Source organism: Nesoenas mayeri, assembly GCF_963082525.1.
Source record: "Nesoenas mayeri genome assembly, chromosome: 24".
NCBI lineage: Eukaryota > Metazoa > Chordata > Aves > Columbiformes > Columbidae > Nesoenas > Nesoenas mayeri.
Window position 1 is genome coordinate 3,017,758 of NC_137546.1, and position 16,062 is coordinate 3,033,819.

General features: G+C 47.5%; 1 protein-coding gene across 1 annotated transcript; it reads right to left on the reverse strand.

The window, feature by feature from the left end:
* Nucleotides 1-256: 256 nt before the first annotated feature.
* Nucleotides 257-12,953, reverse strand: ENO1 (enolase 1). The gene is made up of 12 exons (XM_080358832.1): nt 12,858-12,953; nt 8,654-8,748; nt 7,222-7,317; nt 5,437-5,495; nt 4,496-4,565; nt 4,168-4,301; nt 3,797-4,019; nt 2,653-2,850; nt 2,208-2,409; nt 1,714-1,822; nt 1,217-1,275; nt 257-715 (listed from the first exon to the last, which is right to left on the reverse strand). The coding sequence occupies exons 1-12, from the start codon at nt 12,947-12,949 to the stop codon at nt 646-648; spliced, it is 1,407 nt and encodes a 468-aa protein (XP_080214958.1). The 5' UTR covers nt 12,950-12,953; the 3' UTR covers nt 257-645.
* Nucleotides 12,954-16,062: the final 3,109 nt, after the last annotated feature.

Genomic DNA, 16,062 nt, shown 5'->3' on the forward strand with positions numbered 1-16,062 from the left:
ATTCTTAGTCCCTCTTCCAATGACTAAATATATCCTTGAGGGCCACCTCTTGACAGCAGGCACATCAATCCAGCTAATTCTTTTGTCTATTTGTCACAAAACAACTGAAGTCCACCTCATGGCCACAGCAACAGCAGCTTAACTCCAACTCCCTGCAGAACAGCTTTAAAGCAGGATATGATTATGTGGGGTAGGTATCCGGGCTCCTCAGGCTCCCCCAAAGTAACTCAAAGCCACACTTTGCTGGGTTGTTTGATGCTTTTATTTATCACATGTAAAAACACTACTGTTTCTGTTTGCAGGTACCTCTTGCTGTGCTGCAAGTCACACAGCTCCAAATATCAAAGACCAGACAGGCAGAGAAATGAAATAAAGTGTTTATGCCCAGACTCACAAGGTCATGATCCCTGAGGGCATTTAATACACAGAACGCCCCCCAAGGACTGTTCTACAAAAGCAGTAGAGCATTACGAGTAACAGATCAGGCTTGGTGAAAACACTAGGTGAAGGAATCATCTAGGGGGAAGAGGACCTGCAAACTGGTCTTTTTCCTTCAGCTGCCCTTATCTTTCTAGTACAGGTCATTGTGAGCTAAGTAGATGCCTAGTGCTTTAAACCGTAACAGGGTTGACTGATCCACACAGTTTAGTTGACACGAGGGTTCCTGAAGTTCCTTCCAGCAAAACGGGCCTTGCTGCCAAGCTCTTCTTCAATTCTGAGGGAAGGGAAGAGAGTGCTGGGTGTCAGCAGACAGCACAGAACTCCTGCATTAGCACAGCTGCTGACATTACACTGCATCACCTCCTCTACCTGGCACTGACATGCTACCAGTGTCACAAGCCAGTTCCCACCAAGCAGCTTCAGTTATACAGGCTTCACTGCACTGCTCAGTATCTCACATAACTCTACCCAAGTACTTTAAACATTTGCACAAGGGAACAGCATCATGCAGACAGAAGGACTGTCTCATATCCACACCACAGGATGCTTTGGATGATGCTTCCCTTTAGCAGGTCTGCTATGGACATCACCCATCCAACTCATCACTCAGCCAGCTCAGCCCAAAGGTGCCTCTGCCACTGTCAGGTTAAAGGTCTTAAGCTGCAGAGTGTTTTGGAGACACAGAAGACTAAGCTGTGCCCCGAGTGCATTAGTGGAGCATCCATTCTGCACCAGGCTTCACCCTCAATCCCTTCTCCCCCACCGAGAATCTCACCTCAGCAGCTGGTTGTACTTGGCTAGACGCTCAGATCGGCAAGGGGCACCGGTTTTGATCTGAAAGGGAAATCAGAAAGTTAGTGAAAAACTACAGTCAAAGTAAGGCCACAGATGCCAACACAATTCTGTTCTGTTCAGAGTAATAAGCATAATCAGCAGCTTTATTTCAGCATCAGGTTCTAAACACCTGTATACTCAAACAGGATAAGGCTTGGGAGCAATTAAGATTATTCATTTGCTAACAGCTTCAATATCAACAAATCCCAATATACCCACTGGAGTTAAGATTTTTTTTTTTGAATTAGTGGTTAAAGGTGAGTTTACACAAGATAACATTCCCTCATCACAATCCCATTAGACAGATCAGCTTCCTGTACATATAACGAGCATGCCTTAAGTCAGAACAGACCCCATCTACTGTGTGTGCAGCACAGCTTTATTGCCACATTATCTCATCAAGCAAAAAGGCAAACCACAGCAGCTGCAGATACCAACCTGACCAGTGCAGAGACCAACCACCAGGTCAGCAATGAAGGTATCTTCTGTTTCTCCAGAACGGTGACTCACCATCACGCCCCAGCCGTTGGACTGGGCAAGCTTGCAGCTGGAAGAGACACACAGATAAAGCCCCACGCCAAACCCGCTGCTGAGCGCCCTTCGCTCCAGGGCTGCCACCAAGCAGCAGGCGTTCCTTGCATGGGCAAGGCAGAGCTGCCCTCTGGCACACGTTAGGATCTCATGATAACGCTGTGAGAAAAAGCTGCTCTTACATATGCTCAGACCAAGTAAAATTGATTGATGTGCCTATGTGACTTCAAGACCATGAAGGTCCAAGGTTTACTTGTCAGTATCCTCTCTTAGTTAACGATTTCCCTCTGTTCACAGATACCCAGTCAACAGATTTCTATCCCACTAGCTCCAGTCTCTATGTTCATCTCCCTCAATTAAACAACCCCTGTCCCCAGCATGGCCAAGAGGGAAGAACTTACGCTTGCAGGGACTCCGTCACAGAGCCAATCTGGTTGACTTTGAGAAGGAGGCAGTTGCAGGCTTTCTCATCCACAGCCTTGGCAATGCGCTTTGGGTTGGTCACAGTCAGGTCATCACCAACCACCTGGATGCCAACACTGCCAGTGAACTTCTTCCAGGCAGCCCAGTCATCCTGGTCAAACGGGTCTTCAATGGACACCACTGTGGTGAGATAGAAGGGGCTTTAAGATAACGTCACCCTGAAAGGTCTTGTTTGAAAGCAGTGGTACCAAAGTGCTGCAGCCAAGTACTACCCACCTCAAAGAACACACTCGAGCCTCCCGAAAGGCCAGCTGTTTGTTCTGCTCTCGACCCCTCTCATACAGGAGGCTGCATCTTAACTCTTTCTTTCAGCAATCAACCCCCATTTGCCACTGCCATGTTTCATGTTGACAAACAACTTACCGGGGTAGTTCTTGACAAAGCCCTTGTAGAGGTCAGCCAGCTGATCAGGAGAAATGTATCTGCTGGGATCATCAGGGGATTTGAAGTCCAGGTCGTACTTCCCATCGCGGTAGAACTCTGAGGCAGCCACGTCCATGCCAATGACGACCTTTTCAGAGTAGCCAGCCTTGCTGATGGCAGTCTTCAGCAGCTCCAGAGCTGAAACACGGTCAGGTATTTGAGTTCCCACCTTAACTCAAAGCTCTTCATTTACCAACAGCAGCACATTCACTCAAAGAATCTCCCCTATGGGAAGCCCAAGGGTCACATAGAGAAAGTTCTCAAACTCTCCCACTTCCGAACTGACTAGAACAAGATATTACTTCTTTTAGCTTGTAATAACCTTGAGATGCTATTACAGGACTCGTAATCTCTTCAGGCAGGACTACAAGTCAGCCCAGAGAGCTTAATACAAGGTGATACTACATCCTCTCTCTGCTTCCTGCATGTGGGCAGGAAGCAGTGGCCCCACTTTAATCCCTTTTAGCTCCAGATCAGGTGTTGACCATCAAAACCCCGACAGGATACACAGCCGCCTCCGCACACAGCACACCCTCCTCTTTGCATCTACCTGTTCTCCACTCGCACATTTCTACGTGGAAGAAGGAATAAAACTACTCAAGAATAGCCTCTCAATACTGCCCACTACACTTCTACATTTGGCAGAGTCCAAGCGAGGAAATTCAGTATGGTCACAACCAGTAAGGCTCTCCTGACCATCCCTCACTCAAAGCCAAGCAGCTGGGTCAGCCAGGCTATTTACAGTAGGAAGCTTGGATCAAGTGTTTCTGTTTAACATGTTAATATGTGAACTGCAAGAGCAGGTGCTGCCAGCAACACAAGTTTCTTGGACTGTAACAGCCATTCAAGGTCATCTTCACTGATGTCTGCTAGGGTACAGACCTGTTTGGCTGTGGAAGCATCAAATGCCTCAGCTTCCCAGGCAAGCCTAATGCACTCCTACACATTGCCAAGCATAGTTCAATCTGTTTTCCTCCTTTGTCAGCAGAAAAACAACTCCACTACTGATTTCTGGAGAACCTGCAGGGCACACAGCCATGCCCACACCACTTTTCATCTGGCAGGGGCTAAGATTCATTCTTACCTTCTTTGTTTTCCAGGATGTTGGGGGCAAAGCCACCCTCATCACCCACATTGGTTGCATCCTTGCCATACTTCTCCTTGATGACATTCTTTAGATTGTGATAGACCTCTGCACCAATGCGCATTGCCTCCTTGAAACTGTCAGCACCCACGGGGAGGATCATGAACTCCTGCATAGCCAGTTTATTGCCAGCGTGGGAGCCACCATTGATCACATTGAAAGCCTTGGAGTAACCAAAGAGAAAAGCCACGTTAGAGTGTTTCAGGGTAAACTGATAACAATGTTTATGTTAAGACTCTAGAAAACTTGATCCAAGACCACAAGACATCTCAAAGCACCTGGTGAGATCAAGACTTTATCAGGAGACTTACAGGAACTGGCAGAATGACTTCTGCATTTCCAGCTAGGTCAGCAATGTGACGGTACAAGGGGACGCCCTTCTCAGCAGCACCAGCTTTGCATACAGCCAGAGATACACCCAAGATGGCATTGGCACCAAATTTGGCTGAAATAAGAAAGAAGTATTTACAGAAATGTTACATCTTCAATAAGAGGCTGAGCATTACCAGCACTGTGGTCTTGGTTAGGGATGTGCACAGCATATGCCATGCACTGCCTCTTGTTTCTGACAAGGTAAGCTATAATTCTCTAAACCCATCTTATCTTTTCACACCTCACTACAACACAAAGCCCACTTACATTTGTTCTCTGATCCATCCATTTCCAGCATCAGTTTGTCAATCTTCTCTTGCTCCACAACGTTGACATTCTGTGGAGAGAAGCAAGCAAAGCACTGCTTGACACCAAACACAGCTCTACTAACTCTCACCCACCCACTGCATTTTTATTTCCCTGGCAGACACCAAGACTTGCTTAAGGCCAACTACTAACAGTTAAGAGACTAGTTCTGGTCACTATCACACAGCAGCATCTCCAGGTCACTTCCAGCACACCAAGGCTGACCAGGTAAGCTGGACCCATCAAAAGCTTGTTTTGTTCTTCACATTCGGAGCGGTAAGGCTGTCATGTCTCTTGACTTCCTGACATTTACACTGGTATCAGCCCAGCACGGCACAGGAGAAAGCCCCAGTTTATGTCCCCTGCCCCTTTTAGTGCAAGCTCAACCATGACCAGCTTGTTCACAACATGCACATTTGTAACTTAGCACATAATGTTTAGAATTGTTACTAGGAATGTGCAATCACTTTATGCATGACTACTTAGGGCTTAGTGCCCACAAAGCACACACTAATCTCACTCAAGTGGACTTCACTAAGATCCCCTCAGATTCCCTTCCAAATTAGCCACCTTGGATAAAACCCAGTCCCTCCCCATCATTCACCCACCATTTAAAGCATGAAGCAGCTTGTATCTTAACTTCACACCACTGAAGTTCCCAAGTGCTTAAGTATTTCTGCACACTACAACACTAGCTGCTAGAGATTGTTTAAGTGTTAGATGATGCAGTCATTAAGGAAAGCAACTGTTGTAGGGCAGCTTGTTCACATGCACTCTGATACAGAGGTTAACACCCCTCCATGTAATACAGCTCCTGTAACTGTCTCTAGAGGAATACCCCATGAGTTCGGACACACTGGACTGGCATTAACTGATGTTAGCAGAAGACAGATTGCTCCTACCTTGCTAATCAGTGCAGGTGCAATTGTTTTATTGATGTGCTCAACAGCTTTTGAGACACCTGGAAGGAACAAGCAAATCAGACACCGGTCAACCACACTGGTTATGCAGGCATTAGTAGGTGATCTCAGTAACAAGGAAAATCGCAAGAATACCACCTCGTGCTATTCAAACCCCAATCCAACCTGAGCTCACAGCCAAATCTGAATGCTTACTGAGGCCATCTCAACTGAATGGAAGTTGCACGAAGTAACCATCATCTAGGAATGCCTGCTGCAATGTTAGTTTGCAAGACCATGCACTGGAGAAATTCATCCAAGTGACAAGGTTGCACTGAAAGCACATCCATTACCTGTGTACACAAGGCTGTCGCCAGGAACTCGTTAACATACTTAACAGCTCTGGATACACCTGACAGACGCAAAATAGACAAGAGAATCAAGGAAGAGATGAAGATTCACAGCTGAAACCAAAGCCAGTCATGCAAGAAAAAGACAAGGGTACAAATAGGTAAAGAGACCTACAAGTCAGCAAGTGTCTGATACTGAGCAGCAGAGTAGAAACAAAGGGGTTCAGAAAGCAGAGGAAATGGCATCAGCCAGTGAGGCTGTACTGGGTCTTTCCACCCAGGTTTCCATAGTGCTGCAAACACCATTGTGTTCAGGGTAGGCTGTTCCTACCCATTCATAGCATGGACGAGCAAGAGGAAAGAAAAAGGTTTCCCCACAAGATCAGCATGCAGCAGCTCAGGCATCTCACTGCTATAGTTTCATAACATTGCTAAAGTATCACCTCGGCACGCTTTACACTTGATGCAACGCTGAATGACACTGCCTGTGCGGTTGGATGCAGGCACAGAAATGGATTGTCTGCTCTTGCTTCATACAGGGAATAAAGCATGAACACAGCACCATCCTTCTAACCTATGTGGACTCACCACTGTGTAAACCAGCAGTTCAGTACAAACCTGCTCCTTCCCCAGAAGCAGAGATCATCATGAGCCAGCTACCAACAAAAGCCTCAGGAATTATGTCATCCCTGCATAGTGTTTAAAGACTTCCAAAGACCTAAACTTCAGAAATGCTGACTTCTAATTTAGTGCACCCTGAACCACAATAATTGCCTTTCAAATGGTGTAAGCCTGAAGATTTAAATTACAAGAGACCCAAGAACTAGCTGCAACTCATCCCATTTGGTGACTACTTTTTCATAACAAGAACCTTCATCTGTGATAGCTTGTTGTGGAAGCTCAGACTATTGTCCAGTTAAGTCCCTTGAAGAACTACCTGTGGGATCAGATTTAAGGTGTAAGTGCACACACATTTAGCGCACTGAGATAAACACATGTTCACTCTTCTCAAGGAAAAGTGTCCTAGGTAAACAGCATAAACTGTGCAGCTCTTTGGGATATTCAGTCATCTACAAGTTTATTCTGTGTTAAAGAGATAATAACCGTTAATCTTTTTAGACAAGGCTCTCCAAGTTCAAATGAGTAGTTATTAACTCTAACCACTCTTTCTTAATAGGCACAAAATATTTCAACTACCTTTCACCTGACTGGCAGGAAAGTTTGAAGTAATTCTCTCTCATAGCCAAAAGTTAATTGCATGTACTTGAAAGGCATCGCCAATGCTTTTACAGCAGCAAGCTACAGAGGAGTCCTGACTGTCCAAGAATTACTATTAGGACAGCAATAAAGGAGCCTGGGTGCCCTCTGCTACAATCGAGCACAAACATCCGCAGCAACACAGCCACTGTAACAGGTCAAGCTGGGGACTAGAACTCACCTTTTCCCATGTAGCGTGTCTTGTCATTGTCACGAAGCTCCAGAGCTTCATAGATTCCAGTTGAGGCACCACTGGGAACAGCAGCTCTGAACAGACCTGTTTACAACAGAAAAGAGATGTCTTAGCACATTCAGACCCACAAAACATTCTCCACCCACATGCCATCCCAAGCTACCACACAGTTCTGTCCCAGAGATGGGAGAGGTAATCTCTAAAGCACATCTCTGCTCACTTATACAGCGATCCTGAGAGCTTCTGCTCTTTTACAGCATCACCAATTGATCACTGTCTCCCTCATACCGACCAACTGCAAGCTGACTCATTCTCTTCCACTGCACATTTCAAGTGTTTAAGTTAGGAAAGTCATCCATTCACCTTCCAAAAAGGCAGCTTTATCCACTGAATCCACTTCTGAGCTCAGTTTGGCAGGCAAGCTCTTAAATTCTTCTAAGATATTGCATACAAAGGACAATTAGGAGGCCTCTTTTGTTACACAAGTTCTGAGTTCTTCCAACACCAGGACAAGCACCCAGATAGCCCGTTCTTCCAGCCAAGGATGCTGAACTTGAACTAAGTACACTGGAGACTGGTCTGCCTGTGGTTCAAGGTGCCAGCTTCAGGCTCCAGTCTCTCCCTTATCCCACTACAGCAAAGAGCTTAGCAGGGGCAATCTCATTAAATGACTGCAATAATCTTTTGAGGCAAAAAGATCAGCTATTTAGTTAGTGTATTACAGCTATTGTGTTTGCTCAATCCACCAAACCACAGTGGTATGTGTTTGCACAATGCCTTTGTCAGATCCTATCAGATGTGGGATGAACAACTAACAAACCAAGGGAAAAGTTCTACAATAATTAAAATATAAGATGTTATATGTGAAAACCCAATTAGACAAGTTGTTTGGTCATGCCTGAATACTTATGCAGAAAAGAAACCATTACCAGAGATTCATCTCCCCAGCAGAAGACTGTTTCATTACACAAAGTGACTGCTAGACAAATCAAGAATTAAACTTTAAGTGCAGTCATGTAAGGTTTAGGGAACACTGAAAACTAAGACCATTAGCAGCTGCTTAAGGAGAGGAACAAAGACCTTGTTAACTCCAAGTGTGCAAGCACTGCCCCAGTTTACGCTCAGGGCAAGGGGAAGAAGGCAGGTTTGGATTAACACTTGCACAATTTAGTCTGTAAGAAGCAGCACACTACAAAGAAACTCTTCTCTGTCCAAGCCAATGTCTTGAGCTCAGCAAATTAATCCCAGTAGAATGAAGTAGGTTTTTCCTGCAAGTCCCACAGCAAGTTCAGCAACATGATACACATATGAAGAGCAAGCACAATTCCACCGCTGGAACAGCACAGTTCGTATACTTTTGACTGCCTCTTCAGTTTATCAGATGCAAGAAAAGAATACACACCTACAGCTAAGGACTCACCTTTGTTGGTATAGAGGTCTACCTCAACTGTGGGATTCCCACGGGAGTCGAAGATTTCACGGGCATGAATCTTAAGAATGGACATCTTCAAAAACCTAGAACGAAGAGTTTAACATTAATCATAGCCATCAACTGCAGCCACGTGATTCATCCCACCAAGTTTCAGTGACAGCAATTAGACCACAGCTTTCCAGGTCCTTCCACCTCCTCGTGTTTGTTACCCATGCTGTGTGCATTAGTACAGAGACACCTCAGTTGGGCTACTGACCCTGTCAGCTTTCTAGAACAAGCATGAATTCCTTCAAGGCATTTCACAATTGTTTCCCTAACATAACAGCAGTTCAAGGCTCCTCTTTGTTATTAAGTCTAGTTAATGCTCTTGTTACAAGTCTGGCAAGCTTGTTGGCAAAAATACGGACTTAGTCCTGAAGGGCATAGTCATCTTTGCAGTTTAAGTTACCTTGTTGCAGTATTATTAGAAGCTACACAAAACACTAGGAAACCTTTTTATTTTCCCCTAGAGAAACTGAACAGGAAATGGGTCCTTCAGAGCCTCTCAGTAAAGAATCTTTAATTCCTAATGCCTTATACCCTTCTCCAATGATGCAGATTCTAATGCAGGTATGTGGCTGGATCAACTTCTGCCTTCCTGTGCCAGGGGGCCGTCCAGATGCTGAAGCTCCATGCAGCCTAAGGTCTGGACAGCTATTCCAGTCCTTGAGAGGGCTGTTAGGGTGGAGATGTCAGCACAGGCACACTGCAGTGCTTCTGTTCGGCTTTCAGCCACAGCCTTGCAGCAGCAGCATGTTGACACCGCGTTTTTTCAGCAGGTCAGAGTCTCCTTATAGTTCTTAGAAAAAGGATTCGCTAATAAAGTGGTAATTCTTTTGAAAGATGTCACCCTTGTAATTCCCTGGAGACCTCAAGCTTCCGGGTAGGCTCGCAGAGCTGGGGTGACTGTCGGGTTGCAGCCTGTGCCTGCAGGTGAGCAGAGCCCCGTCGTCACCAGCACGTGCTTCCCACAAGAGCTGACACGCAAAGTGCTGATGCTGCTCCCAGACGCCGCTCCCTGCTCCCCAGTGCTCCCAACAGGCTTCCAGCAGCTCAAACTGGCCACCGGCACAGCCAACATCACCCAACCCTCAATAAACCTGGGCCTGGTCCCTCACCCACGCAGGCCAAGGGTGGGCTTTTCAATAAAAGACCAAAGTGCAACAGTTCTTAGTAGGCACAGCAGCTGTTCAGAGCCAAATGTAGCCCATCTTGAAATAGAAACAGTCACAGCTCTAATTAAGAGCTTGCATTAATAGTTACACCCCGTCTCCAGCATTTGCAGGAATAGCTTCTCCTCTTAAAAGGAAGAAAAAGCACCACAATCTTTTGAATATTTTCTCCCCTTATCACACATCTATGTTTTTTCATAAGAAAACTGCAGTAAGGAATGCCTTATGTAAGCTCAGCTACATTCTGAAAAATCAAGTCATACAAAGACCTCTAAATCACCAACTGGCAGCAAACCCAGCTCATCTGCAGGGAAGAAAGCTCAGCCTCAGAAGCAGAACTCTCTGGAAGCTGGCGTTTTGGCACACCACTGTGGGTGGTAACCATCTTTACAGAAATGGCCATGAATCTCTGCAGTTACTGCAAAGATAAGAAAATATGACCTTATAAATACTGCTGCTTGTCCAGAGTGTGCATGGGGGTTAACTTCATACACTCACTCCACGGCAAATTTTCCCTCCCCTTGTTCAAAACACAGGTGGCCCTTTGGTTTGTCCCCTTGGCTTTAAAGTGCCCTTTCCAGTTGTCCTGCCTCCAAGCAGCAAATTGTGTAAGGCAGCCCACAGATTTTAGGTACTGCCTGCTTTGCAGCAAGACCCTCACAACAGATGATAGGACCAACCTAAGCAGCAAGACAAAGTTCAAGCTAGCCTTCATGCTGCCACTACTTCAATCAGTAAATATATAAGCCAGAAATAAATCTCTGCAATTCCCCAGTTATCAGACCCATCCATGCTCACACTTATCTCTGCACTTGCACTGAGCAATGGCTAACAGGAAGAATCCCTATTTATCTGGAAAGGGCTTTCAGAGCTTACTATGCTGGCACCTACTAGGCCCATAGTTTCATTTTCAGCACAACAGCTTTTCAAAAAAATATTAGGTGCCTTATCCTTTGAAAACACAGCCAGCTCACTGGTAGTCCTGGTGCAGGTGGTGTTTTGGGAACACACACTGCAAGAGCTTCCACTGGGAATGGCTGCCAGGTTGGACACTATTGAGGTGTCCTTGACAAATGACCTTCGCAGCAGGTCCCTCCCTCCTCTTCAGAGAGAGGAATCTCACAGCATGGTGCCATGCCTGAAATTCCTCATACTTTTTTTTTTTTGGCTCATTTTGCAACCCCCCTCACTTCTGTGTTCAGAGAACCGTTTTTCCACTGAGCTATTTCTGGGTAAAAATCTGATGCAGTTTAGCTCATCACAAGTCGAGTATTACGTGTTCTGCCTCAATTCAGTCAACTCATGGAGACAGTGAGTCAGCCCATGCACAGATCTAGCTGTGGAAACGTTAACCGAACACAAGATTTCATGAGTAGCACTGCCTGCTCCAGACCTTTGTACTCAGCAATGGAGCCAGGCAAACACACAAATATCAGAGTGGTATTTAATGTATGCGTTGCCTTAAATCTTTTTTTGTACTATGACCTGCTGGCAAGGTCAGTGCCTCCCTTTAGGAGAGGAACCACACACATGAGCTTTCCTGGCCTTCCCAGGAGCACACCTGATATTAGCTACTTCAAGGCTCAGTCACAGCCCACTGCACCACTGCAAGGTCCAACTGCTGAAATCCAAAAAATCACCACTGTTCCCTACCTAATCCTGTGCTCTGCTCAGGGACCGCAGTACTCTAACAGCAATATGGACTACCGCAGCTTAAAATTATTTCCCAAGATTTGGTTTACAGCCCACTTTATCACCAAAGATGCACTTCTGAGCAACTTTGTAGCTACATTTAAGTCAAGATAGGGTTAAGACTGAGCCCCGCAAGCATCTCAATGGAGATTAAAAACACAACAGAGAAGTTTGACCATGGAAAAAAAACCCTATCTTAGTGCTTTATTATAGAACTGCCATTCAGTTATCAGTGGATGTCATATATGACAGTTAAATGTCCTAGAAAATGGCAAATTTCATACCATCACCACTCTGGAAAAAAAACGTACTGCTCATTAGACCTTTGACCTCACTGTATCAGATCCTAACATCCCAATGCTACTGCTGAAGCACTCCTAAAAAAATAGACAAATGTGCACCAACAAAGGCTCCTTCTAATCCTATTCCTTTGCTTTCCAAAAGGTATTAATTCACCTCAACGCTCTGCAACATGATGTAATTTTTTTTTAAATAATGCCCGGCAGGCAGTAAGTCACAGACATGTTGAACTACTTTCCCTTCTCACTGTTTAATGAGATGGAGGCCTGAAACTGCATTGCCTCAATCTGTGGGTTTGGATGACCAACTTCACTACTTCCTGGCAGGCTCAGTCGCAGCCCTGCCCGGTGACTCAGCTGGCAAGTAACGGAACAGAACGACCAAGATCCTCTCCGGCAGCCCTGCACGAGGCAAATGGGTTAACAATCAGGTTTTTTCCCACACCTTAACATCCTGAGATGCCCATCAGGTCATCTAGTGCTATTCCCCACTGCTGCTGCCTTGAGAGTAACTAATACTTAATTAACCCCACTGGGAGACCTGAGGCACAGAGATCTGAGCACCAACATCAAACATTAAATATTTGAGAGGTGAAGCTGAAGGACATCCGCTGCCACTAAAGGGGGAAGGTCCAAATCATGACACACAAGCCGAGAGCCACTGTTAATGATTAAGAAAGAGAGGTTAAACCCTGCCTGGGAGAGAAGCCTTGACCCATCCTGTTCCCAGGAAGATTTCCCCCCTCGCTGCACACACTGAGGGCTGATGGCCGGCGGGAAGCACGTCCGCAGGGCCTAGATCCCGCCCCGAGCTCGCCTAGGCCCGGCCTAGGCTCGGCCTACCCCGCGGGGGCGGTGGGGGCTCTGCTGCCCGAGGGGAAACCGCGGCGTCACCAGGACCTCTCGTCCCGCGGACAACAGCCAAAGGGCCGGGCCGCTGAGACCATGCGAGCCTGAGAGACCAAAAGGTGCCGCCACCGCCACACTCACCTCCGGCCCAGCAGCTCCACACGCACCACTGCCGCCTCACCTCTGACTGGGACCGAGCAGCTCCGCTGACGCCGGGCTATAGCCCACCCCATGCAGATGAGCCGCCCGCCTCCTGCCTCCTATTGGTCGGCTCAGCCCCTCTCCGCTCTCTCATTGGTCAGCCCCGCCCCTCGCCGCCGTCCCATTGGCTACCGCTTCCTCGCGCCAGAGGCGGGCTCTCGGGTGCGTGCGCTACGTGCCGCGGCGGCCCGGCCGGCTGCGCCGTTCGCCTCGTGGAAAATCCCCGTGCGGCGGGGGCGGAGCTGAGCTCAGGCGCCGCCCCCCCGGCGCGGCCCACGCGTGATCATGGCGGGGGAACCGGGGTGCGTGGGGACAACCCGGGCCACGCTGGGGACACTGTTCTCCTTGAACCAGCGACATGCACGGGGCTGTTCTGCTGGCGTGTGCGTGCAAAACCAACAGCTCCTTTGTGCACTTACACGTGGGGTGCAGCGGTTGTGCACGTCCCTTTATACACGTACACACGCACGCTTGTGGGGGGAGAGGGGCGGAATTTAACACATTAATTGTCTCTAAAACTGGAAGCTGAGCCTTGATTTTGCAAGACTCGGCACCACTGAAATCCCATCCCCCTTGCTCGGGAGCTCTGTGCTTTTGCATTAAGTGGGTGTAGAAACTGCAATTAAAACCAGCAAGGAGGTGGCACGCTGAGGAAAGGAAGGCTGGGAAGAGAGGAGGGGTTTATAAGTTCTAGGAAAGGGTTAATTACAAATACAATACATTTTTACTTTGATTTTGAAGGGAATAGCCATTACGCTTCCAGGGGTGGAAAAGGAGCACTCGCTTTGTTGTCCAGACAACTTGATCGGTGGTGACACCTTGGATACCAATGTGCCAACAGGAACACAAACTGCAGCATTTCACGTACATAACATCAAACCTGTGAAGTTCCCAAAGCTTGGAATTGGGGTCTGAGGGCCCCAGGGGTCTGGCAGTGCCCAGTGCATCCTGACCGCACTTTACAACATCATGTCATCGCTTGCAAAGACAGGTTTGTGCTCGCTCCAGAACTGCCTCACCCTTCCAGCCCATGACTGATCATTTCTTCTGGGCACGTTTTTGTTGGGTTTTTTTTTTCCTTCCTGAGAGCATCCCCCCGAGACAAGCTTTAAGTCTAATAAAAAGCAAAGGAAATGAGCTGGACCGGGCGCCTGCCGCAGGCACGCCACGCTCACACCGTCCCCACAGGGGCCCCTGCGTGGCTCCCGGGCTCCGAGCAAAGAGATGCCATCTGAAACCTAAGCTGTTTTACGGCCCACACACCCAGAGCAGCACCGCATGCTGGCTTTTGTGCTTTTTCTGCTTTGCTGGGGGTGCAGATTCATGTGGGCTACGCAGGCAAGGATCAGGTCGAAATGCTGCTGGGGTGCACGCAGCTGAGATAATGCAATATAGGGCAGGAAAAGCCCTTGGAATTAAACTGTCGCTTTATAAGTAAATGATTCTTTGCAGTGCCAACCTACACAAAACTGCATGTTTTACCCCTTGGCAGCAATTCCTGACTTATCCGGGAGCATTACCCTTCCTGGTGCGAAGGCATGAGAGGGGAGCACTCCTTGCAGAAACATGTCCTGAGTGATCAGATTAGATACGCTCCACCAATTTTGCACTGAGTAAAAGTCCCTTGATTGCTATGTGTGGAAAATCACATAGAGGTGCTGATTCTTACAATGAGCTAGAAAAGATGAGGAATAAGAAAGCTTAAAGCCGAGGGCAATCCAACATTGTGGTAGATGAGCAGAACACTGATGCTGAGCTATGGTAGGGTGCTCTTTGGGAACAAAAGACATCATTTTCTCCGCTGGAGTGTGAGCTGAGTGCTGAGAACAGCACCCCATCCTGCTCACACGGTCCCATCCCGGCAGGATGGTCTCACCCACCGTTCTGGCCGCAGACCCCGTGCCAAGAGCCGCGTCCGCTCCGCTGAATCGCGTGTCCGTGGAGCTGAAGACGCTGGCACCGCAGTAGCGAGAGGCACCATTGGTCAGGCATCCATGATCTGGCACCGTTCAGGTGTTGGTGTAATTTGTCCTGGATCAGCAGATTTAAAATTTGCACTCTATCATGTATCCTGGCTGATTTGTCTTTTTTTCTTCTTTTAAAGAAAAAGTTGAGCATCCCTGAGGCTGTGAGATATCTAGCTGGCATGAGTTTCTGTGGGAATCTGGGCTTGTTACCAAATACTCAGTGCTCTCTTTTAAAATAATGTATTTCTTTCATGGTTTGGGAGGGGAGTGTATGGCGAACGAGGTGGACACTGGGAACAGCGAGTTTCAGGAAACATAAAGCCACTGTAGCTAGTAATCCCACCAAAGTATTCCAAGACATTGGTGTAACATGCTGATGGAGCAGATGGAGAGAAGACACCGACACAGAGCTGGCTTACAGGCACCCACCACCCAGCAGTGGGAAACAATTCTCATGATCAAAATCCCCTTCTGATGCAAGGTCTAGCCATTCCTTGTGCTTTACGGGCCATGATAAAATTATAAGTTTAATATACATGAGTTTTTTGATTGCTTACAACATGCTCATGAGCACAGAAGGTGATTAGGCCAGGCTTTTCCTCCTCGGTTTAAAGTGGCTGGGTGGGAGGGTTCAGACTTTGCAGAGTGTGAAATCGCTGGTTCAAACAGCTGAGGATGCCAAGGCAGGAGCAGAACCACCACAGATCAGGACTTGTTTGCCAGTGCATTAATACGCTTAGTTATGCGGCGTAGGGCGCATTCCAGGGCGTGAGCTTTTGTAGCACCTTGAATGTGCTTCCTGAATCCCCAGGGACTTCTCTTTCTCCCCAGCGCCTCACCAAACACCTGCAGAACATGTGTCTGGGTGGCTGCATACGCACCACCCTCATCTCCTCTACCCGGCAGCTCCGCAGGCACCAGCCTGTTTATTTGGGTTGGTTTCTTTTGGAAAAGCATCCCGGTGGCCTTGCGAATGAGGTTTTCTGAGTGCATTCAGCGTCGCGGCGGCCGCGGTGAGATCTCCGGATGAAGCGATCGGATGCAGGAGTCAGCACTCCTGTCACTCGCATTTCTTCTCTTCACTGACTCCGTGGATCGTGGTGTTTTTAAGGAACATCCATTGGAAAGGTAATGGCAGAGGCTGACTCATGCTGTTGCTGGGTATCTGTTAATATTAT

What these genes read in the sequence shown, in the direction of transcription:
- ENO1 (XM_080358832.1), bottom strand. Translation starts at nt 12,949, where the DNA reads ATGGGGTGGGCTATAGCCCGGCGTCAGCGGAGCTGCTCGGTCCCAGTC. An exon ending in GGATGGATCAGAGAACAAAT is followed by an intron (nt 4,302 to 4,495) that starts GTAAGTGGGCTT and finishes TTCTTATTTCAG; the next exon opens with CCAAATTTGGTGCCAATGCC. An exon ending in CTTTGTCAAGAACTACCCCG is followed by an intron (nt 2,410 to 2,652) that starts GTAAGTTGTTTG and finishes ATCTCACCACAG; the next exon opens with TGGTGTCCATTGAAGACCCG.